Here is a 25,849-nt window from a genome sequence, read left to right as displayed (position 1 = left end):
CGCGGCGCGGGCTCCCAGGCGCAACGTCGGAGCGCCCCCTGCCGGCCGCAGCGCGCAGCCTCCGGCCGCGCCGGCCGCTCGGTTACGCGCCGAGGGGTGGGGGGGTGGGGGGAGGAGGAGAAGCGAGGCCGTGCACGGCGCCGGGAGCGCGCATCGCCCGCCTGGCGAGGGAGCGCGCTCCCGGCCCCTTGCCCTTCGCTCCGCGGCCGGCCTCGCGGGGCTGGGGGGAAACTGTTTGCCAAGTGTCTTTATTTTATTTTATTTTATTTTATTTTATTTTATTTTATTTTATTTTATTTTATTTTATTTTATTTTATTTTATTTTATTTTATTTTATTATTTATTTTATTTATTTTATTTATTTTATTTATTTTATTTATTTTATTTATTTTATTTATTTTATTATTTCAATTTATTTTATTTCATTTTACTTTATTTCATTTTATCTCAGTCCATTTTAAAGAGCACCGACAGGGGAAAGAGCGGGCGCTGATAACGGGGGTCAAGGCGCTTTCGCAGCCCCCGCCGTTTGCCTCCCGCCTCGCCCCGCAGCGGCTTCCCCCGGACAGGGTCCCAGCAGGGTCCCGGGCAGGGTCCCGGGCATCCCCAGCCGCATCCCCAGCCCCAGCCGTGCCCGGGGTCCCCGCCCTGGCTGCCCGGCACCCGCCCGGCCCCGCTGCGCACCGGGCACGCATGGGGCCGGCAACCGGGGAGGGGGAGCGAAAACGGCAATAAAGCAGGGCAAAACGAGTGTCACATGGTGCCGGTAATTTATAGGTAAGCAAGCCTACGGTTCTGTGTTTATGGAAAACACGGCAGAAGGGTGAAACCAACCGATCTGCCGCGGGGTTGCATCCCAGACGTGTCCCCGCAGTGAGAAGCGCCTGCCCCGCACCTTCCTCGCCCCGGGAGCGCGCACCCGCAGCCCCTCAGCGCGGCACCGGCCGCCCCCCGGCAGGCTCCGCCGCAGCTCCCGCTGCCGGCCGGGGAGCTCCGGGAACAGGAGGGGGACGCGGATGCAGGGGGGACCCCGGCCCGGCGCCCCCCGGACCCCCGTTGGTCCCCGGCGAGGAGGACGCGGTCCGGCGGGGGTGGCGGGGAGGGTAACAAAAGCACAACTCCGCTCGGAAGCCACAAAAATATTAAAAAAAAAAAATCATAAGTCGGCCGCGTTTAAAGAGGCACCCGAGCCTCTTTGCGCGCTGAGGTGCTCCAGTTAAATATTTATAGTTGGCGTGATTATTTTGCCCATCGGAAAAATAAAAACAAAAGCAGAACACCGCCGCTCAAACCTGAGCCGAGTTGCGTTGGGTCAGGGCTGTGCCTAGACAGAGCCCGGCCGAAACAAAGCTTTGCGGATCTGGCTTGCTGGATCGAGACAGTAGTTGCTCAAATTTATTTTCTTTTAAAAATGTGCGTGGAATGGGGGGGAATGGGGGGGAATGGGGGAGGGTGGAGGGGAATATTTATCAGAATAGCAGAAGACACCTTTCTTGAAACAAAGGCGAGGGGAATCATCTCGATTGCAAATCCATCAGGCAGAGACCAAATAACAATATTTATAGGAAGGCATTCAGAAATACGGTGTGCTTAAATAACAACAACAAATGCTTACTACAGTTGCTACAGCGCAGCTTAATAAAAAATTAGCCTTACTGACAGTCTTGTCAACATCTTAAGTAAATTATCATAGCGATGGTCTTTGGAGAAGAGAACCCACACTCCTTACTAAAACACCTCCTATCATTAATCTTAAACCACTTGAAGATTATGATGGAAAGAATGGGATCAGTAACCATTATCATCTCAAATTGCTGTTAAAAACTCCGCTGTTTATTTTTGCAACCAAAGCAAATGTAACTGGGAAATGCAGAAAAGGGAAGAAAGGAAAACACAAGAAAGGCAGAACAATTCAGGCGAATCCTGTTGCAACCTCGATGATAAACACATGGAAAAAGCTGTTACTGCTCTGCGGATTGCTGGAATTTGGGTAGACATTAGAAAAATAAACAAAGCGACGGCTCCGCACCAGCTCTGTAAAAGCACCGGTACATTCAAGGAAAGGTAACTTCTTAAAATTAATTGCATTTTCCTGAATATTCGCTATTTGCCTTTATCTACATCGATCGTTTGATAAAGATCAAAACTATTAAAAACGTACTTACACCTTTCACTGTTCATATCGGAAAATAAATTCATTTTTAGCCTTTTTTTGCTGATATTTTGGTATGCGTTGCCTGACTTTTTTTCCTCCATAATGGTCAGAATAAAGCCTATAGCATCATTCTAATGGGGATCCGACACACTTGAAACCTTTGCTCAAAGCGAAGTCTGTTCAGAAGCGGTCTGTTACTTTTGTTGTAGCCTCTACTCTTATCACATCACCCCTCTTTGAAATGATTTTTTACAGCTGAAAAATAATTTGTTGTTGTTGTTGTTAAACTAATTCCAGGATTTGGTGGCAGAGAAGGGAGAAGCTGCTGATTTAGGGACACTGGACCTGAAACGTTACCAACGGCTTTTTACACCTTCGATGAATCCGCAAATCGATGCGAGCTGGGCACCCGCGGCTGAACCCAATCAGACGCAGTTTTTTGAAGTTATTCCCTCCAAACGCAAAAGTTTACACGAAGCCTTTAAGCGGCGCGACGCACCCCGGCCGGCCCTCCCCTCCCCACCCCTTCCCCCGAGAGGGAGAAGGGGCGGCTTTAGGACAGGGGGACGTGACCTAAAATCCCCCGACCCCTTATTTTCGCCCAGCGGAGCCGCGTCTCCCCGCTGCTCCGGCCGCCATCCGTTTCAACCGCGGGTCGCTGGCGCCGGGGGCGAGCGGGCGGCTCTCCCCCCGGCCCCGGGGGCGCGCTCCCGCGGGGGGCGGCACTGCGCGGGCACTGCGCGGGGCGCGCAGGTAGGCGCCGCCGGGGCCGCGCTGCCCGCTCCCCCGCCGTGGCCCCGCAGTGACCCCAGCCCGGGGCTGCGGGGAGGTGAGAGGTGACGCCGCGAGCCAGCGCAGCCCTGGCCCTTTTAAAGCCACAGCTAATCAGTCCTCCGCTAAATTAAAACCTGGGAAGCCGAGGGGAAGCAATTTCGTTGTGAAGAATTACGGGGCGCGCACCGGCACGCAGGGGGCACGGCAAGGAGGGCTGCGCACAGCTCGGGGGCCGGGGGGGCTGCGAAACGCCCGGCACACCGTGGGGATCCGGTGGATCTCCGTGGACGTGGGATCGCACGCACACACCCCACTAAAAGCCCGGTTTTCCGCTGGAAAACTTCAGCCCCCTAAAGCGTGCGGCGGGCTGGGGAGCGCAGGACTCCCTGCGCCGGGTGGTTTAATTGCCTCCCTCGCCAAGGGCTCGGCGTTTCATTAGGGCACGTGAAGAAATTAAAGTGGAAAACAAAAGTGATAAATTTTCCTGTCAGTTCATTTGTCTTCAGTTGCGAGTTGTTCTTTAAGCTCCGTGAGAAATAAGGAGCCAGCCGCCCCAGAGGTGCGGGGACGAGCGTGCCCGTGTGTGCGCCGCGCGTGTGCGCGCCCCCGAGGGAAAAACGCGGGGGACCTGGGCGCGGGGTGGCCCACGAACTGCGCAAAAGGGTGACGGTTCATTTTTTCCTCCCTAATTAGGAAATATCCCTCGATTGGTTTGGCACCCATTACTTTTTAATAACTCCGCAGAATCAGGAGAGGAAGAACAAATGTCTGCTGCGGGTAACCCGCGGTAGCGCAGTTGTTTTGCTAGGTTCGCGGGCAGCTGCATGCGCAACACGGCAATGGTCGTGAAGGAGATGCACAGGGAAAAACAGAAAATAAAGACTGCTGGAGGAATAATGATATTTGGCAATGTATTTACGTCAATGGGTCGTAGCAAGGAGCATCGAGCTTTGCTAACGCTGCTCGGGTACATCCAGGCTCCAAGGAAACTTTGCTTTTTTGTGCATTCCAGGCAGCAAAACACGGGGCTGAGGAGGCTGCGAGTCACTTTCCCGGCTGCAATTAACTTAGGTGTGGCGATCGCAGATCCGAGGGAGAAGGACGAGGCTGATTTCGCCCGTCCCCACTTCCCTGGCGCAGCCCCCAGCGCAGGTAAGACGCTGCTCCAACTCTTTGTAACCGAACAAAAGGGGGAGCAGGCGCCTGACGTCAGGGAGCAGCATCCCCACGGGGGTGCGGCCGGCAGCCAGGCTGACCCCCCCCCCCCCCGACCCCAAACCCTCCCCCCGGGGCTGGGGCGGAGGGTTGGGGTTAGGGTTAGGGTTAGGCTGGGTTAGGGGGCGGCGCCCGCAGAGGCTGTCCCGCAGCATTGCAGGACCGCGGGCTGGGGGCGGCGCTGGGCGGGGGGGGGGCTCGGCAATCCCCGGCACCAAACTTGTGCAGACCCCAAAACAGCCACCAAAGTAAGTTCAGCGGGCGTCAGAGGCGCTGGGCTCGCTTTTACCGTCAGCGGTACCCGGCGGTGCCGTCGCGGTGCTGTGCGACCCTGCAGCTGGGCGGGGGGGGGGGGGGAGGAGGAGGAGGAGGAAGGGCACGGGGGCGGTCAGCGGGGGGCCCTCTCCGGCGGGGCGCAGCGGCCGGGGGGCGATCGCCAAGCCCCCCCCGGGCGAGCTGTCAGCGCCGCCGGCCCCTCCTCGCCCCCGCTCCCCTCCTCGCCAGCGTCAGCACGGAGCCTTTGGGGCGGTTTCAGCTAAAACAAACAAACCCGCCAAGATTCACCGGCGAGAGACGCGCCGTCGGCCCGCAGCTTTAGGCAGAGGCTCCTCCGGGGGGGCCGAGGGGGCCGCAGCCCCTCAGCGGCCCGGTACCGCCCGGTTCGGCTCCCCCGTGGGCGCCCACGCGGGACAGGGGCCCGGTGTTGTGGGGGAGCCCTCCCCGGGGGGGCTGCGGCGGAGTAGTGCCGGCCCCTCGCCTGTGGGGCTGGGGGAGGGAGACGTTGTTGTCAGTGCCGATTGTTAACCCAAATAATGATAATAATAATAATAAAAAAAAATCGTTACAGCTGGGCGCTGGCTGAATATGGCAATTACTATTATTGCCAATCACGATTAGAAATAATTATCCTGAAAGCGCGAAGGGCTCAGCTGCCAAGGTGTTTTGAATAATCGCTCCAAAATGAACAGCGAGATGTTGGGTTCACGCACAGGGACGACTGCAAACTTTCAGTTGTAGGAGACTCTAATGGAGATCCTACCCCCAGCAGGCTCTGGTTTACTCGCCAGGCTTCACCTTGTCATCTCTTGCAGGTCCACCGCAGTTCTGATCCCATAGCACCCTGCATGGGGCTCTCCTGCAGCACCCATCCTGCTCTCCTCCACCGAGACCCCTGACCTCGTCAGGTGGCCGAGCACCTTCTCAAGGCACTGTGCTCGGGTCCCTCCATCTTAAACAGAAACGCAGCAAGCAGGTTACCTCCTAATGTGGTAAGCGGAGTGAAGCCCCACTTGCTCTGGATGCGTTCTCCAACTCTGCACAGGCCTCTCCTTTCAGGTATTTGAAGTGATGTGCAACTAGAAGGAGGTCACAGGTGACTGACAAGTTCAACCTACTTTGCTCAATTATCCAAGTTTCATTTCCAAATTGTGTTCAATTTGATCTTCCTGCCTCTCTCCAAATTATCTTAGAGGGGAAAAAAATCAAATGAAAGCAGACAATTTAAGCCAAATCCTGTATACCATTATTTATATGCAAAATCATTTTTGTGATATATACTCCTATTAATGGTTATGGGATGCCGGATCCTTCCAAGTGGATTTACAAACCTAGCTATCAAATTATTTCAAAGGCAAGCCTATTAGGGACAAAAATAATTATGAACTTTCAGAAGCTTTGGAAAAAATAACTTTCTGAATGTTGTCTCTTTAAATTTTACTTAAGTTTTGTTTTTAATTTAAGCCTGGAGGCACAGTAGAGAGAGATGCAGAGTCTAATAAGGAGTTTGGAAAATAATGTGCTGTAATCCAGTGCCGAGCTATTTCTCCATAAAATATAGATAAGGAATCAATTCATAAGCACAAATATCTACTATGACTGAGTTTTAACATAACGTTTCACATGAGCATTCTTACATGCATTATTAAGGAGATAACAAAAGTGCTTCAAATCAAGCCCCATACAGTCACATCTGGAAATGCTCTTTTCTGTCTAATTTTCTTTTTTTTTTTTTTCTCTGAAAAAATGTTAGAAGAAAAACTAGTCTGTCCCCTTGTATATTAACTGTTACCATCAGCTTTTAATCAGCAACATGTATAGTTAGATTTACAGAATCCATTCCATGTTGCCTCTTTTAGCGAACAGTAAAATGAAGATAGTATCTTTATTCATTTATAGAACCTGATGTTAAAACTAAAACCACACACAAATAGCATATACATTACTTTATGCATATAGACAGGCATGCAGATACATAGACACAACACACATATACGTGGAAACAAGTCGTGACCATGAGTTGGAAAACATAATAAAAAGTATCTGTGCATTTCACCAGATCCTAAGTCAGACGTCATCAGATAAGAAGTGGTCTAGGGAAAATTAGTTTAAGATCAGACACAGCTAATTTCTGAAGATACTGGAGCTTCAGCAAGCTTGGCTGTACAATATGTAATTGCTGTCGGTTTTAAAGGAAGCTCCTTAGGCTTTTGAGTTAAATAAAGCATTGCTTAAGTCATGAAGGGTTAATAAACTTGCCACGAGTTGCAAGCAGTTGAAACGGTTGTTGGGTTTTGTTGTTTGTTTTGTTTGCTTGTTAATGTAGAATGTAATGGAATTATGTTCTGAGGACAAAGATAAAAGACATCTCTAAGATCTGTTTTGTGTTTATTTATTTATTTTTTAATTTTGTGTTTATCCTTAGAATGGAAAGGCAAACAAAGTATTTTCCAGAAGGAAACACTAAGGACTTTTTAGGAAAAAATGAAGCCAAACCACCATCGGTGTTGTTTTTTAAATACTCTGGAGTTTTCTGAATGACTCTGATGTACTCACATCCGTATCACAACTATTTTCTTCCTACTATTGTAAGTGGATATTCAAGCTAAATTGATGCTTTATGTATACCCTGTCTCAATTTGTAATACTCTATTCTCTGTAAGGAGATAATTTGAAAAAAAAATACAAAAAAGAAGAAGTGATACCACTGACAACAATTTACTTAAATTCACAAACCTTGAAATTGATGCATCTCCTATCAATCATAGTCAGAAGCCACAGTAAAACACATCCAACATTTGTATATCAAAAGTAGGACTAAAAAAACACCCTGTTTTGTTCAATTTAAATGTCCTTCAACATGTTGTCATTTTATACGCTGGTATTACTGGGTGATTCTTACTACGGGTTAGCTTTCTTCTGTCTAACATATGCATGACGGTAACCTTGCGAAATTAAAGTGCATGCCATTATACTGCACAGATGTTTGTTCTCACTCAGTTACTGACAATGAAATACTTATTAAATAATAATAAGGAGATATTGACTTCTCTATTCTGTCAATATGAAGATCTGTTGATCTGTGAGGTTAATATTGATGAGGCAGAGTGAGGTAAATGTTTCATCAGGAAAGCAAGTAAGTCCCAATTCCTGCATAAAAAAGCCAAACTTTGTACATACGTAGAAATTAATCCTTTTTGCATTTATTGGGTAGATGAACACCAGTTCAACCTGTCAGCTAATGCTGAAGTAAAGCCTTGACACTACGTTCAGGAAACGTATTCCAAAATATGTCTATCATAAGTATTTAAAACTAAGCTCAAATGATGCCAGGCACTTAGGGTCTTTAGTCATGCTGCATGCTCTGTTATGAATGGCACGTTTGCTCTAAGTATTACTGGATGGCTCCACATACACCATCAATATTTTTCATGTTAAGGGGATTTCTGTTTGAGCCGGCAAAATGCAATTTTATTTTTTTTAATGGGATGAGCTCTGTCAAAATATTATTTTTATTTGTTGTCTCATCAAAACATCTGTGAAAGTTCCCTCTCTTTACCCTCTGCCACAGAAGACAATAGTGTACATGCTTTGAACAATACAAAGAGCCATTTAACTTGATGGGTCTGGCAGAAGCAGCTACTTTTTTGTTCATTGTTATCTTTAGATTTTCCTTCTTTCTTTTTAAGGGAAGCTCAGAGCTGCTTTTTTTAGAAGACTCTTCCATCAGTCAGGTAGGTCTCGTACTTTGACAGCATTATTTAGAGGTATTATTTTTAATGTATAACACTTACACATGTAACAATCTGCGTAACTTGCTTCCAGCTTCTGTATAGAAATGAAAAAGACATGACCCTAACATGCAAGACAATAAGTCAATACAGTTTGGGGTAAAAGTGCCAAAAGATTCAATTGTCAATTTTCCACTTTTTGTTATTAATTAAAGTCTTGACGCTGAGATTCGATTTGCAGGTGCAAAGGACACGTGTGAAGCAGCTCTTCCTGTAGTGTGACTGCTTGCAAAGCAAGAGCTCAGTCACTCCGATCCTTCTGTATGGCAATGACCTGAAAATCCAAGTATCACTTCAGATGCTCCTGTGAGCTATCTCAGTCTGGTTTACAGGGTGGAGGAGCCTTTTTCACAGCATCCTCCCTCTTGCCTGTCTGTAGCACAAATGTGTCTCACCAGGGAAAGCAAGGGTAGCACGCAGTGCTTTCTCTGCATTAGCAGGACATCTTGTTGCTGGGACAGTGCAGGGAAAATTACTGCTGTTTGTGCTGCTCCTGCTCTGGAGGTGCTTGGAGTGCTTCTTCCAGAGATCACTTAGGGGGTCTAATACTTTTGTCTGAGAAAGGTAATAAAAACATGGATTCTTTTTTTGCCCTAATGCTTTCTTGTCCTTCTCATGCCCTTCTCCCCTCTGCATGTTCAGCAGAACGTTGTTGCTGGTTTTTGTTTGTTTGTTTGTTTTGTGCCTAAGGCCACAATACTGTTATCAGGCTCCCGTCTCTGCAAATTCCTGTGTTCGCCCAAAGCTCTGTTAAAACCAGAGGTTTTAAAAACCAAGTGTGTTTTTGTTTTGCCATGCTGACTGCTTCTGATTTTTCAATATTTTCGCCCTTCTGTATCTCAAGAAACTTTCTCCTACAATCATCTAAAGTATTTCCCAATTTCTGCTTAACAGCAGTCAGTTGGCAGAGTGTCTGTGGGCCGTTTTTGGTTCATGGGTAACTCGTGTTCTACCATTTGGCTGGCTGCTCTTAAACATTTTCCTTCTAATGCACATCAGCTAATCCTTGTAATAATCACAAGAAAACTTTTAACTCACACTGAGATTTTCATAAAGTTCTCTAACATTTTCAAAATGCATTTTGCCAGTTTGGCGGCACACATTCTGTCAACCTCAAGACTTTGGGGCAAGGCTTCATGTGTACAGATATAACAACTAGTTAGACCAGGGACTTGTGTTCCAAATCATCTTTGTGTGTATTTATCTGAATGTATTTATGTGAAACAACATTAGATTCTCAAATCTTGTGCATGCAAAAGGAGCCAGCAAATATATTGAACGCTTTTGCTAGTAATTATACTTGAGAAATATGATCATATGCCTCCACTTTGGTGCACATCCTTGCAAGTACAAGGTATGTTCTCTGTGAAGTTCACCTTAAGATACCAAGCTCATTTTTCAATGCGGTTTCAAGGCTGGAGTCCTTACCTGTGTTTCCTGTATGGCAATAAACATATTGATGGAACAATTGTTCTGCTAGTGGATTAAGCTGAATAAGAGAAAAAAAATCAGTTAATAACTAGGGGGCTCCCATGTCTGGTTGTACACTGCACAAAATAGATTGCAAGTGAAAGAAAAGGCAGAAAACTGTGTAAACTGAGTACAGATAATTCCCATGCTGTGAAAACCCTTCTACCTTAAGAACACTAGCAATGAAAAGGTTACAAGAACAGGGGTAATAAAAATATCAAGAGAAACAAAATAGAAATAGGTTTCTTTGCAAGTAGAGAAGCCACTTTCTAATATGGTGGCCTTATACACAAGTACATTTGTCTTCCAGACCCTCTGCTGTTGATTAGAATTCTGATGCCACTGGAGGGGTTACAATTTTGTTGAGTTTCTGGATCTCAATTGCGCTGTCAAGGGGTCATTCTTTCTGGTAATAAGGTAGCTAGTGGCCCCTGGGAGAGAAGGAAAACAATTGACTCTTGAAAGCAGAAACATATACTGAAGTCTAGAGTAAATTTCTGGCAGTGGACCAGGTCTTTTCTCATAGCATTTGTCATTGTAGCAATGAAAAAATTGTGGGAGTTCTACAGGCGGCCAAAAAAGGAAAACAGAGCACAACAACAACAACAAAAAGAACTAGATGTAATTTCTTTTGGAATTATATTTAAGAGCAGGTTGTTTTTTGTTTGTCACACTGTTGGTTCACTTGTTAGAGATGTGGATCCCATTAGATAGAAATATGTTGCTTATTTTAAAGCAAATGATTATCAAATGACTACACTTCAAAACATTTTTTTGCTTTAATTTGAAGTGAAGTCATTTGAGTTTGAAACATATGCCTTTGCTAAATGCAGAATATTTTGTTGCCAAAAACAGACAACTTCATTTTGAGTCCACTGCTTGTGAGCATTGTTGATCCTGGACGTCACTGACAATATGAGTCTTGGCAATAAGTCTTTACAGAGGTCAGTAGTAAAGTTTCTCTTATTACCACTACGCATTTAATTTCTTTCTTTTTTTTTTTTCCTTTTTTTTTTTTTCCCTTTTTTAAAATTCTTATTCCATCAGGTCAAAAATGGTCTCACTGCGGAATCATACTCGTCTAGAACAAATGCTATATTGCATTTGATTGACTTTGGAAGTGTTATTCCACTTTGTACAAGAGGATAAAGCTCACTTCTGAAAAAAATAATTTCCACATCTTTCTAAAAACCGGTGTAATTATTTCACAGGCTATATTACCAGGATTTTATTTTTTATTTTTTGTTTTTATTTTTTATTTTTTTGGGTTGTTGTTGTAGTATAATCATATGTAAAGCATTCATGCATGCGTGTGTATGCATACCACCACACAAACACATCACCGGCACTATATGTAATTTGACATATGATTTATATTATACTTGCAAGATTTTAAAGTGGATTTCAAATTTATTATGCGTTCTAGCACTGCAGCAGATATACATGGATTCATCCCATCCTTTAACTGAAGTACCCAATATGGGATTGTAGCAGTTTGAGACTTGCTCTGTTGTCAATGGAGAAAGGCAGGCAGACCCAGAAACACACTTCTCTGAAGGTACTTGCCTTTCTTCACAGACTATAGAGCAAGCCTAGAGCAAATACACTCCTAATTTAGAATAAATGACTGATGCAGACTACAAGAAATCTTGGCAGGAATGTGCAGACAAATCGCTGTACCTGCTGCCATCACCTATAGGTTCTGGGCTGAAAAAAAAAGATCTTTCAGTTTAGGATCTAAAATGGCTCATATAGATAATTGCGTGTGAACTTTTACACAGAAGAAAACCAAAAGAAACATGGGCTCAGTCTTTTTAATTTTAGCTGTTGAGAAGTTGGACATCCAGTCCATAATAGCTGTCCCATTTTACACCAAAGTCTACTCATTTAACTCATTTGTCTTAGAATTAGATGAAATATGCTGAGGAGGAGGATCCTGAGACAAGAGTGAGAGGTAAAATGATGGGTGGGGGCATATTCATGACAGAACAAATTTAGATACCTAAATTAGGAGAGGTGACCTTTGGATTAGGATTTTAGGTGCCTGGGATAACTTTTAGAGAGCTAAAGCAAAGTGAGATGAAATCAAATTTTTGCTAATTGATTTCTGCAAAAACATGCAGAGAAGGAGGCATTTGCAGACTTAGGGCAAAAAAAATAGTTCTACTGTTTCCTGGTAAAATCCTGACAACCCCCTGCCTTGTTGCGTTAGGTAAAATGGGAAGAACAAAGAACATCTTGAAGAAGCCCTAATCTCACACCACATACAGTATTGTGCAACAGGCTGCGGAAGGAAGAAAGAAAGGTGCTACTCCTTATGTAGTGTTAGGAAGGCTGGCTATAAAAATGACTTTTCCTCATGCCTATATGTGGGCACAGGGAAATCGGAAATTGGAAATAGATGTTTTCACTTAAAATCCCAACTCTCTCTCTCTCTGTAACACACACACGAACACAAAATAGCTGTAGTTTTGCATATACATTTCAATGTCCAAGAGCATGTCAGTTTTATCTTGTTTATCTCTTGCTCCAGACAGCTCATGGAAACTCATTTTCATACAACTACGTAGTCTCGTGTTTTATTCAACCATAAAAGCAAATTCATAAAAAGCTCCAGTGTGATTAAAATAACTAACCTTCATTTGCTCTGAAGGTCTTTCCTCTGTTAGTTTTTTTAGTGAACACTAATTGCAATGATGTTATACTTCTTGTAAGGGTGAACTTTGGTCCCAGGTAGATTCTAACTGGACTTTGTACACATTTACAATTTCATTTATAATTCAGGATCCTACAGTGCACCATTTGTTTAAAGAATATGACTGTTGTTTTCAGACCTTTTAATTTAGAGCATCTGTTGTTGAAGGAGCTGAAAGTTTGTTTACTCATTAATGAAAAATTCCCTACAGGTAATATTCAAAACAATATCCTGCTGTCTAGAATAACACAGTAACAGAAAACAAATATCTAGTACTGAAGTTAGCCCTAAGACAAACTAACTGGTGACGTGTTCTACTGAGAGCTGAAGCACCGTAAGATTGTCAAGAGGAATTAGTTCTTAAGCAAGGTATTTATAGGAACATAAGACTGGAAGGCACCACCAGGGTCACAGAATCATTGTAATAGAAGAGAATTTGTTAAAAGACATTCCCATATGATCCTATGAAAATCCCCCCCCAGCTTCTCTGAAACTCCCTGCTGGTCTGACCATGGGGTGAAATTCCATTTTGACTGTAAAGCTGGCACTCAGCATTTTCTGACTGTATGATCACAAGGTACTGGCCAGACACTGAAGCAATTTAATACCTGTAGGTGCATCGGTTCCCCGGACCTAGATTCTAGTTCTAGTTGTTGACTGACTGAGCAAAGAACAATTAATAGTCATTCCCCCTCTCTGAAAATCAAGAAATGTATCAGAAGAAATAAAAATCCTCCCTGGCTATTGCAGCTAATTAATAAATGTCTTCTAATAGGATAAATAAAGTATAAATACAGCAGAAACATACATTCAATGGACATAGTTTAAGAACTGAGAACAAGAGCTGCTCTGCTGGCCTTAACTCTTAAAACGAGGCTTTCAAGACTTTTAAGCAGCTGGTGACCAGATAATTCAGATATTTGCAGGCAGAATTGCACACAGAAGTGAAGAGGAATCTACTGCAAAGGCCTGAGCAACTGCAGCCTGTGGTGATTCATCCTACCCACAAGGCAAGCAGCTGTTTTCAGCAGAATCTGCAGCTTTTGGGTGGACTCACTGGCCTGGTATCCTTTCTCCTGCAATGCTATTAAAGTGAGTGGAATTACATACGGGATGAACTTGGCTCTTTAGGTGTGGGAGAAACCATTTCCAGTACTGACATATGGATATTAGCACTTCTTTATGCAGGGCTTACAGACAGGCTTTAGGAATGTTTACAAGGTGGGAAGGACAATGAAAGAACATGTAAAATCATTTCACCCTGATTCATCTTTGGAAGGGACTTTGCACATGGATCTCTCTCTTTCCAGTTGGCTGCTTCTGCCAGAACCCGTTCTTCCAATTCTGAACCTCATATCCCTCCCACAGCAAGGAATTTGGGCTCTGTCCAGTGGAGGACTGGGAAGAACGTATACATTTCCTCCACACTCCCACATGCTCCTAGTCTTGGGGACTAAGGATAACACTGCTGAAAAGTGCATGTGAACTGAGAAAAAAAGTTCTCAGGAGCTGGTACGAAACAGGACGCCAGAAAATCCTTCACATGTGGGCTTTGCTCCAGTTCTAGGAACAAAAGCTTTTTTTTTTTATTATTATTATTTTCTTTTTTTTTTTTTCTGGCAATCAAAGGATGGCAAACGTATCCCACTTGCAGAAAGATTTTAAGGAAGTCAAGCCAGTCTCTCATCAGCCACTGTGCCCATACCCAACAAGATAATACATCTCGTTGAGTCCATTTAAACTGAAACAATGAACTGAGTCAAGCACCGTATTTTTACACCTAGGGGGACCAACTGTCTTTCAAGGCTGCAGAATTTTAAAAGCCATAGCAGAGTTCCACAGCAAGTTGAACCAACAACTTTCTTTCACAGATGCAACAGTGCACACAAGCTATTTATCGGACAGTGGCCACCAGAGGAGCTGGCTGGAACATAAAACTACTCCCAGAATACACCTCGTTTAACACGTTTGCTTCTTTTGCCATGGGTTCACTGCATTCCAGAAGGCTGGGATTGTGGTGAAGAGGTTTTATTCAAACTTATTTTACACTTCCACTCATTATAAATGTGGGATGTTTGCCATTTCTGTGGTGTGATATCATTCATATAGAAAAATAGGGTGTGGGAAGGTCTCAACTGTTAGTGATACAAAGGTACAGGGTCGCTCCTCAATTAGAAGTTTTACTTTGACATAGATGTGCAAACCATTACGCTTAACCTCACAGCAGAATTTGGCCAGACATTCTCAGAAATTTGTCACAATTAGTCTTAGTGTGTGAGGCACAGAAAACATCTGGATATATGGGAACAATTTCAGAACATTATTCTCTTCTGGCATTCATATTTTTCTGCTGCTGATTGAGTTAATGATTTTCTGCTAATGCATCTTCAGATACCAATGCTGATATACAAGCTCAGGACAGATGGGCTAACTGCTTGGTTTGAATCTTGAAAATGAAGTATCAAGATTGAAAACAACATGAAAGTGCTTAATTTTTGTATGCCTAAATATATCACTGAAAACAGGTAAGGAGGTGATCTTTCTGAAGCAGCAGTGGGGAGCTTGTGATCTGAGTGATCACCTGTGAGTTACGGCTCACAGGTTTTATGTCTAGTTTTGCAACTGACACCTGAATAAACTTGGCTACATTATTAGCCTCTTTTTACACAAATCATCCTTTAAATGACACTAATCTCTACAGTCTTTACGTGGTTCCTTCCTGAAACTTAATTCATTAATGTTCATGAAATACAATGAGACACTCAGACAAAATGTATGAGGTATGTGAAGACTATATACAGGCTGCTGTACCATAGCGATTCTGCAGGGACCTTTTAAAAAAGAAACAAGCTCCTGTATTTCACATACTATTTTGGTTCCTGAAACACTCCCAAGGCCAACTGAGGTAAGAGCAAACCTCAGGTTTATTTACATTTATACACAGGCACCTACAGATAGATACGTGCACAGGAAGTAACAGTCATAAGTACGATCGTGCTAACCTTCCCCATTAAGAGAGGAAGATGAAAAGGGACAGAACGGTGCTTGGCAATGCAGGAATGCTTACTCATGACTTTTATTTCCTTCCAGAACAGTTCATCAGTGCAAACACTTTACCCTTGCACTTCAAGCAAGGTCACTGAGACGCTTGGTGATGTGCTGAGCAAGACCAACTCAAGCTATCATCAGTTGAGGCAGCTTCACTTTATGTGTAAAGTATGTAAAAAATGTATGTAAGTTACAGCTTTAGGGAGTGATAGCAGACTACAGAAATAACTGACAAATGCTTAGTTGCCTTTAAACAGGTAGAACATGGAGCGTATTCGTATAACTCTTTTTTATTTTCTTTCTCCCTCCTTCCTACATTCCCTGCACCTTCCCACTACTGTCCTGATGTAGGACTTTTCCTGAAAGCAGAATGTTTTTGAAGATACTAAAAATTTGGAAAAGAAAATTCATTAATCTAATTTTTATTAAGACTAAACAAAGCTTTGTGATGCATATGGTGTAAGTAGCAGCAAAAATGTCATATTCGCTTTACATTAAATCTTCTCAAGCAACAGAAGTAGAAAACCAGAAGAGAAACACATCTTGCAGATGGTAGCAACGGCACCCCAGTATTCCCCCTGAATGCATTTATACATTTTCATAACCCCTTGTTCTGTCTTAATAGTCTCAAGTTCTACAGCTCCTTTCTCAGAAATACTTTATATTCACTTTCAAGCAGCATGTAGGCACTGTGGATTTTTTTTCAGCTTAATATGAAGAACCTACATGGAATCTCTTCTTTTCTATTGTTGCTTTTTTTACCTCCAGATGTTCAATTACCTATGAGAGTACTCAAGGAAACATAGGTATGTTGTATGCCAGTACTGAATCAGTTTAATTGAAAAAATAATATGTGATGTGTACAGTAAGGGAATTTTAAATGAACTCCCTAGCATATTCATGGTTAAATACAACGGTTTCGCTTTCTAATAGGATATAACACAGTGTTACTAAATGATTCCTACTAAAAAAACAATGAACTTAATACTCATATCAGAGCATTGCAGGGAGCCAGGCACACATCACAGATTATACTGGAGAGGACAGCAGGCTGCACTGTCACCCACCAAAGCCCCATCTCCAGTCATTTTGTTCTTTCAGTGATGGTGAAGTTCTTACGCCTGTGGAAACGTGCCACTAGCAAGAACAACCTGATCTTAGGCAGTGACTTGTCATGCCTGATTGATGCTTAGGACTAGCATGAGTTACATGGCAGTAAAATCTCTTCTGTGCTAAGCACACATATGCATATATAGGCATAGTGGAAGCTTATCTCCAAGCTCCTGGAACTACTGCCACTGCCTTTGTTGTTCTGCTTACATAGCACAGAGCTGCGCTGATAAAGACCCAGATAGGACAGATGTAAAATTGACACATGAAGTACTGTTTTCTCTAATAATCTGGATCGAAATGTTAATTTTTCCTCCACATTTATCAATCTTCTAGCACATATTGGCAATAGGCTCCCTCATCCTTCTAAATGGTCGTAAATAGACGTCAGGTTCACTGCATACCAGTCTTTGTGCGCTGGTGTTATTGAAAGCAGGGCTGCCATCAGCTGGTTTTGAACCCCTAAAATATCAGCCTGGAGAGGTGTCTGCTGTAGTTAAGTAAGTTCCTAAACTGCAAAAAGCTTGAGAGGTTGTAGGAGAAGGAGCATTATCAGATGTTTGTCCTGTTTTTATGCTTTTCCCCAAACATACCCTACTAATCCCTCAAAGAGAGTTTGGGGCAGATAGTTCTTATCTCTAGCTAAAGAAGGTTTTTTGTATAGACTTCTTTTATTCATAATTACTGAATCAGCCTTTAACCCTGATTCTATAAATAGCCAACCCTAGGCACCATCCCCCAAGTAATAACAGGGCAGGGAACTAAACAATTAACACATGATTGTTTGCAGCTCAGCACATGGTTGATCTCCAAGCAGGCCTTGGTTCTTATAAGAAGACCTTGTAGGAGGAAGGCTCCTTTTTCCCTGCAGCCCTAGTAAGCAGCCTGGAAACATATCAGGCAATTGGTTTTAAAGGTCAAGAGGAAATCCCACATGGGCTTCCTGCTGCTCGGTGGCTTCCAGCTGGCTTTTGCTCTAAGGTAAGTACAGCATGCAGGGACTCAAGTGGCCAGCACTGGCCCTGTATTCTGGGATTTAGTGGGAGTATGTGTGTGCTTTGGTACGAGTCCCATGATCTGCTCTTGCCTCTACAAAGGCATCTGGAAGTGGTGTTTCCTGGCTGGGACTTGGGTAAGCTTGTTGGGTGAGCTACACTAGTGAGAAACTAGAGTTGTTTTCTGGGCTAGCCTGAAGGTGCTCTCTTACCTGCTGCAAATGGTTCATGTTTCTTCTGGAAATCAAGATGTGAACTGCATGAAGCTGTGCTTGGAGCAAAAGTGAGGATCTATCTGTGTGGGACAAACCAAAAGGCTGCTCCATTTCTTGCTGAACTTAAAAGATACAACTTAACACATACATACAGTCTTATTTATGTTATTAAAATACTGCATCTAGCAACATTTCTGGTTTAGCTAATAGAATATCAGGTTCAATTACTATTAATCCTTAACATTTGCTATGCTTTTCCTGCAATACAATAATATTATTAAACTAATAATAGTAACATTATTTAATTACTAGAATATGGATTTAGCATTTGGAGAAACTGTAAAAGCATTTTTTCTTTCTTTCTCTTTTCCAAAGAGTGTTGAAATATTGGAGAGGTGGAGCTGAAATATAAACAATAACAGGAACTGCCTTATTTACTTCAGGAGTGTGGTGTGGGTTGTATATAGTGCTTTTGAAAGTACTGATATTCATACTTATGGAATTAATTCATAAATGTAGTATTGTATATATTTCTAATACTTAGAGTTACATGGAAGATACCTGCCCTTCCATTTTGAAAGTAGAAAGGAAATAAAATGGAAAAAATAATATTGCTGATACTGGGGACAGTGGAAAGTCTTCTAGTAACTCAAGTGAGCTTTGGAATGGACTTAGTATTCTGGCAGAAGATGAAGTATTTTCTCACTTCCAATTCTGGCAGACTCCTTTTTCTGTGGCTTTCAGTAATGCCAGTACTTAAATTAAAAATTATTCTTTGAGTCCTAGTGAAAGCAAGCTTGTTGGTTTTGGCTACCAGCATCTGTAATACGGTCTCTCTTCTCTCATTAACACGGACTTGTCATTCTTCACGTTAAATCCTACATGGTGTTCTTATTTCTTTGTGTACACTTTGATGCTGCAGTCTGTTTTCATCGAATGCTTTTGGAACAGGAGTTTTGCAATAGATAAGTTTACAGTCCAAAATGGTATTCAAATGTTCTGTTATGTTACATGCATTTAACTTTCAGTTTCCAGTTGAATCCAAGTAAAACCTCTACACATTTCTTTGGCAAAACCGTCCTGCAATTCCTAAGTAGCGTCTGGATGTGATTTGCACCTCTAATACAGCCTGATGCCACCTAGCTTATTCAGGTCACCCAGAAACAGCAAAACTGTTTTCTTCTCAAGTCCTACTGTTTGCTTGACTTCTTCCCCCCCCCCCCCCCCCCCTTTTTTTTTCTTTACCCCTTCCTTTCTCCCACATTGTGCAAAATAACCTTTGCTGGATGATTTTCTTTAAAAGATGACTGATCATCCACACAGGCAGTTGTCCAGATGGCCTGAGCATGCAAGTTTATTAGTTCACATGGGTGGAAAACTTGGTTTGGATTCTACAGTGTGGAAGAATATTTCCGTACCATTGAACTGTTTCTTTTAAATAGACACAAATTTGAGATTCAAATTTTTCCTTGCTTTTTCTTCTAGTTTTCATTAGCTTACAGAAACCTGGCTTTATTTTCAGTGATATCTCTTTCACCGATCATTCTTTGATTTTTCATTGAGAGATGCCTATCCAACTGCATCAAGTCTTCAAGAGAGAATTTTTGCTTATTCTTACAAGATTTGAAGCTTTTTTTTCTTATGTGAACTTTCACACCATGAGAGTCCTACCTGGATGTTATGTGCTTTTATTTGGTTTGGGTGATGTTAATCTTGGACTGCTCTTGCCTTTATTGGCATTTCTGTAACCTTGAGGTTTCAACAGCATTTGACTACTCTGTGTCTGCCATGTTCACGTACTTGTCACAAAGCAACAGAACAAGCTTCTCATCCCCAAAGACAGTTACTGTAAGCAGGAACTTGTTTTGCTTCACTGCTTTTCTGTTAGAGCACTTAGATAATGCTTAAAAATTTTCAAGGTACATCCTGAGCATTTCTGGAAACTTGGCCCATTTACTATTTCAAGGTAGGCAACCCAAGCATGAAGTACATCCCTTTTGTGTTACTATTGAAATTTTGGCCGCTGGCTTTAAATTGCACCTGTGCTTTGCTTTTAGGGCTGCACTAAATTTAGGCCAGTGCAAAAGATTCTGGAAAGTCTCTGACAGTAACTTAATGGGAAGTTTGAATGCTTGTATCCAGAAATTAGACTGCTCAGTTGAGCTTCTCAGATAGATAGTTAGATTGCTTCAGGCAGCCAAGTTTGAAAAGCTTGCCCTACTTCTCTGCTTTTGGAAACACTAGCCGAAAAATGACCTTTATAAGATAGCTGAAAGTGTCACTACTTCTTATCTGTATACTGTTCAATATGCAAACTGGTGTTGGGGTCGCTGTAAGGTTTTAATAGAAATATCTGGTGAAAATGATACAGTGATGTGAATGCGATGGAAGCTGTCTTATGTAGCGATTGGGTGCCATCCTCGATTCCCACTGCTGGTGAGAATTGTGTTCCAGGGAGCAAATAGAAGAGTACAGTCCTGGTTGCCGCTCTCCCCAGCTACAGGTGGGGAAACACCTGCAGCAGCCTTTCATCCTCTCATCTGCATTTACTCAGATACTTGAGGGGCTCAGGATGAAAATCTACTCTGCAGGTTGTTAGTGAGACCTGGCTCTCCTTTAGTTAGTGACATAAAAGTCACTCTCCAACCACTTGCTTTGCCTCACTGGAGTCCTGAGTATCATTCATGCTTCTGCAGAGCTGGTACAGGCACCTGCTCTTAAGGCTGTGATTACACATTAGTAAGTAATAAAACACTAAAACTATATGTCTGTATGGGGAGCTGCTACACAGGAAGGAAAGCTGTGCGTAGTTGTGAACACTTCTACGGGACAGCAAATAGGATTAATGACCAGACAATAGCGTGCTCTGTGGTTGTCATAACTCTTAATTTTTATGGTCATAACTATAACTTCTGTTGAAATTGTAGTAAAATATACTAAACTCACTGTAGTGCTGTTTTTTTACCTTTTTTCCCCCCTCCTACGTTACTTACAACACTTACTTGTTTTGTTACTCGCTCTGGGCTATGTATTTGTTTTTTAAAGACTTTTGTTTAAAGATGTATTCAAGGGATTTGTGCATACAAAGTCTTGATCTGCAGAAAAAAATCACAGTATTTTTATAAGATGAGGATGGTACTGCACCTGCATGATTGTTAAGAGTTCTTTTTGTGAGTTTGTTTTATAAGTGAGTTGGTCTGAAAATCTGATCCTTTCTGAAATCAGATTTTGCGGAGAGCTGGGAGAATTTATTTAAGCTAAGAGATTTTTGTGGTAGCTTAATCTAGGCCTAAGTGAACTGAGAGTTACAGGGAGATAAAAGTTAGAGCAGTGAGAATGAAAAGAAACCTCATATAGAGCAGGGCTACTCAGGGAAACCCCAAGGGATTTAATCCCCATCAAATACTGAGGATGGTTGCTCTACACTGAGGAAGGATTACAAAAAATTTCCAGAACTTCCAGCAAAGCAAGAGCAGTGTCCTGCTGAGTTTACTGCCATGTATTGCGGCAGCCAACTAAACACAGACGTATGTGCTCTGCATTTTGGACAGCTCTTCTGCCCATTCTTCTAAGATCCCAGACCTGTGACCTGTGAAAGGAACAGGGAATGCGTGCTAATACTTAGTTTTTCTTTCTGTTGGTTTGCTTAACCCCCAACACAGGAAATTGTTTGTGGGGAAGTTGGTGGTGTCTTCATGTGGCAAGACCCTTAAGGAAAGGGAAGTCAGGGGGCTACTGGTCACTATTGCTAACACGGTGCATGCTTGTGCACCATGCGACCAGATACTTCTTGCAGCTGGAAGGTCAAGGAAGAGTTGTTATATTGCTGAGCTACTGAATCCTTAGGGGACAACTTGTCTGCAGAGTTAAATTACTGTTTTTTAAGCAGTAGTAAGAATTAAAATCAGTAGACTTCCATTTCATTGGTATAATGGGAAATTAGTAGCTTTTTTTTATTTTGTCACAAAAGGGCAAAAATGTTTTTTTTAAAGTTGCAAAGTAGGACACTGCACAAACATGGAATATGAGCACATATATATTCCTTCCTCTGCCCCCTGAGGTATCCCTCCAGTGGCATGTGTCAAGGCATTTCCAAAGCTGGACTGTAGAGTCTTTCTGACCTCTATTGTACATTAGTCTCTGCACCCGTAAATTGACTCTAGGGTCATCCAGGGGATAATTTAGCCTTAAATACAGGGTTGCACTGATATGTCTGTTGGCCCTCACTCATCCATATGAATTGGCAGAAGTCCAGCTGGAATAGGGGAGAGGAGCTGTTTAAGAGCCCTGCTCATCACGACTGTACTTTATCACATCTCTGGTCGTTCACTTCCAGTGAAGAAGAGGCTAGAACAGGATCAGTGTAATGGAGCAGACCTCCTCCAGTGATGGGGAAGTAGATAGGCTTTGTAACAGAATAGTGTGTAGGGCAGAGTAAAGCCCAGACTCTGGCCCAAGGACAATATCAAAACAGAGAAAAGGAACTTTTGTAAAGTGCTTTATGAAAGCTGCTGAATTACACTTTGTGCTTATGGACAAATTGTTGTGCCAGTTTATTTTTGAGTCATTTTTTTAAGGAAAAATGTATTTGTCCAGTTTTTAGATATGAAGGCAAAAAGTAACTTGCTAACAACTGTTTGGGTTGTTTGTAGGGGCAAGAAAAGAAGTGAAGACATTGAAAGCTGGGATTATTTATGGGTCAGATGTCTGTTATACCCTCAATATGTAAAATAATTGCATTGTGGGCAGAAGAGTGATTACTTTTTTTCTAAACTGTAAAAATTAGTAGAAGAACCACTTTTATTATCTTTCATGGTGAATAAAAAACTGAGAATGCTTGCCAATTATCTTGTGTGGCCAACTTTAACTCTGCAAAGACTCTAGTTTGAGTAGTTTAGGGTTTTAAGATATGCATGTACACAAAAAAGTATACTTGATTAAATAAAAGAAGTAGCAAAGGGGAAAACTGGGTTTATGCTCAGGGCCTGCCCCTCCCCTACTTTTTTTCCCCAAAGATTCTAGATTGCAGTGCTTCAGGCATCTGCGTAACAGGCTTGCCTGTGCTATACTGCAGAGAAGCCTTCCTCTTTGACCTATGGAGTGTTTCTCTTCTGAAGCAGGAAAGGAATTCTTTCTATGCTAAAAGAGTTCAGCCTCCTCCTGTCACTGCTGTTTAGTCAAGACCAATTATATACAATGCTTTTTTGGGGGTTCAGCTGTGAGGAAGGCATGTATGCAAGTGCAAACCCTGGTGTTGCATTGATACCATGCACAGGAGCTGCATGTGTGCTGCCACTGAGGATTTACCTTGCAGGGCACTCTTGCTGTCCAGTGGGACCTGTGGTGACACCACCACTTCTCTCCTCCTGCTCAGTTCTCTTGACTGGCACAAGGAGAAGAAAATAGCAGTGCTATGTTTGTGCAGGAGTAGTGATAGCCCTGGAGAGGAAAAGTAAAAAGGCTATTACAGTATGGCTTCTGCCTGCTCTGAAACCTAGTAAAATAGAGGCCAGTGAGTACATAGCTGATGGCTATAGAAGTTCTGTTTTTCCAAATCTGAGACTAATTATGTAAAGTGTCCTTTGCTTGCAAGCTAAATTTGCATCTTAATTTTGGCCAGCCTCCCCTGTGCCCCTCCAAATTACCGATTGGTAAATTTCCTGAATGTGTTTGACAGCTTTCAGGCTAGTGGTATTTGGCAAGGCCTCTTAAGCTGTAGGAGATTTATGGCTAAAGAGATCATCTAGCGGTGGGTTCAGATCCGATCCCTTTTCCCCGGCTCCTGTGCCGGGTAACAATGACAGGAGCTGTCTGTGTACCAGAAGGAACAGTTTAAGAGGGGTGGCGGTGTTTGGAAAGAGAAGCCCCCGTTAGCAGCCGGAAGCATTGGTGCTGAAAAGCAATCGCTGGTGTCAAGAACTTTCTTAGCTGAGCACTGCAGCTGGTGGCAATAAATAGCATTCTAATAAAGGAGGATGTTCAACCCATGACATAAGCGAATACTGTTTCAACCACAAAAAGTAATTTATGGCGCTGCATATGTCTGAAATGGATTTTTTCCGACACATTTTAAAATAAAAATGCTAAGATTTCAATGGGGAGAAAGATCTGCATTTTAAATCAAAATGAAATTGAAAGATCAATGAAAAGTGTACTGCTTTTTTAAGTACGCAATGATACATAACGTCTTAAGGATGTGCACTGTCACAAAGCACAATTACTTCCATTCTAAAAATGAAAGATGCTGTTTTCTGACTGAATGTTCTCAATATTGCATCAAACCTAATAATCTCCCATGTCAGTGATAACCCCTCCCTTAACATTTAGACAGAACCATCGTCTTCTCTCCCAAGAATGCTAAAATGATGATGCAGAAAGTAGCAAATAACAATATGCTTGGATTGCATAAACATGAATCCTGGAAAAATCAGTTCCAGTCTCAATGAAGAGCAAAAAAAGTGGATAATAAAATCATTAGGTTCATTGGGCTTGTTAACTTATTGAGTACACTACAGTAAATAAGTTATTAGTTTTGACATAACCAGTGGTTTATTTGAATATAATACTGCTGCTGTTTGTTATACATTGTTTATACCACATGTGATTTCTTAGATAATTGTTGTGAAACATAGCAATGTTACATACTGCATCATGTCCCACTGGGATGAAGACTGTGGAAGTGGTACTGGAAGAAAGAAATAGAAGTGGTACTGTCTATTCCTGCTGGCTGTTCTTTTGTGTGTGTGTGCTGAAGAGTGGGTGATTTTCTTTGCTAACTGAGCATGGGCTGGCACAGGTTGTTCTGGAGGGTGTTTCTTGCATGGGTTTGTTCTGAATCATAGGGACTGTGCAAGCACCTAAAAAGAGTAACTGGTTAAGTGTTACTCAGGATGAAAATCCTTTGTACTAGAATGCAAAACATAGCGTGCAGAACATTATATATATACTTCAAATTTGTTAAAGATTCTTTGTATTTCTACATGTTTACTAATTCTCTACTCTTGCTTTTGGGAGAAATAAGCCTGCATATTTAGGAGATGGCTGATACCAAATTATCAGTGGTAGGGCTCTGTACTTTGCTTGATTCCCACCCCTGCCCCCTCCCCCTGTAGCTGGTTTCTGCTGTCATCTAGGAGTTAGAGCCAGATTCTCAGCTGGTGCACATCAGCACTGCTATCCTGAAATAAATAGGCATAACTTCACTGGAGTCACTGAAATCCAAGCTCGGATTCTTGGGTTTTGCAGTCCTTGAGTGCAGTGCTTTAAGGCTTATGATACACACTTCTGTGATACTTTGTTATGGTATAAACAAACACCACGGTTCTGATTCGAATTATAATCTCATTCACCCAGAAACCAATAGAGCTCTGCTTATTTATACCAGCTGAGAGGATAGCCCGGAGGCTTTTCATGTTCTATGATAAAGTCATGGGCTGTGATTCCAACTGCACCCCTCCCCCATATAAACAAGGAGGCAACCTCACTACTGCTGGTGCAATTACTTAGATGCAAAACAGTTGTTGAGAGAGTTTGGGATTCAAATCAGTGCCATGATGTTTATTCTGCAGCGAAGTGATGTGTGCGTGTTGAGGCTCCAGTCAGCAGAAAGAAAACAAGAGTCTGAATTTAGGTGTTGGTGTGAACAGTTGGGTAGAAATTTGGGAACAATCAAAGGATGGAACACCTATAAAATTTTTTTTGAATTGAATGTTTCCTGTAAACGATGTGTGCAGTCACAACAGTCTTTGATTCTTATTTGCGTTTAAAGCAGGGATGGAGTCCAGCTGTAAAGTCTGGATCTGGATTTGAATTTCCCAGAGTTCAAGGTTGTTGTGATCGACGGGGTTTATTTGGTTCCATATCTAATTTAAATTCAAAACTTTAAGGTAACTTCAATCAGATGTTCTTGAGATCCACTGAAATAATAGTGCAATAAAAGCAGAAATTAAACATATCTGGTATCATGTAGGGATTTTATTAGTATTCCAGTTTAAGGTTAAAATAGTGCTCTCATGCAGTTGGCCTATGTTAATAAATTAAAGCAGGGGAGTTTGCAAATGATTTAAAATCATGGCTTACACATTTTCCAAAGCAAAAGAGCAGTA

The 25,849-nt window shown here is 42.5% G+C and overlaps 1 protein-coding gene across 3 annotated transcripts in view; it reads left to right on the top strand.

The window, feature by feature from the left end:
- Window positions 1–138: 138 nt before the first annotated feature.
- The window catches only part of LOC308195932 (uncharacterized protein), a 39,810-nt gene continuing 14,099 nt past the window's right edge, over window positions 139–25,849 (top strand). The window contains exons 1-3 of one of the 3 annotated variants that reach the window (XM_080594167.1): window positions 139–2,064; window positions 3,942–4,081; window positions 5,236–17,515. In XM_080594167.1, the coding sequence (XP_080450293.1) occupies window positions 1,868–2,064; window positions 3,942–4,081; window positions 5,236–5,252 (354 nt within the window). In that variant the 5' untranslated portion in view covers window positions 139–1,867 and the 3' untranslated portion in view covers window positions 5,253–17,515. The other 2 variants (XR_013951949.1, XR_013951950.1) reach the window with 2 other exon arrangements.

The sequence above is a fragment of the Anser brachyrhynchus genome, assembly GCF_964034855.1.
Source record: "Anser brachyrhynchus genome assembly, chromosome: 5".
In the NCBI taxonomy this organism is placed as follows: domain Eukaryota; kingdom Metazoa; phylum Chordata; class Aves; order Anseriformes; family Anatidae; genus Anser; species Anser brachyrhynchus.
Note: the sequence above shows the minus strand (reverse complement) of the source record. Positions and strands in the feature narration are given on the sequence as shown.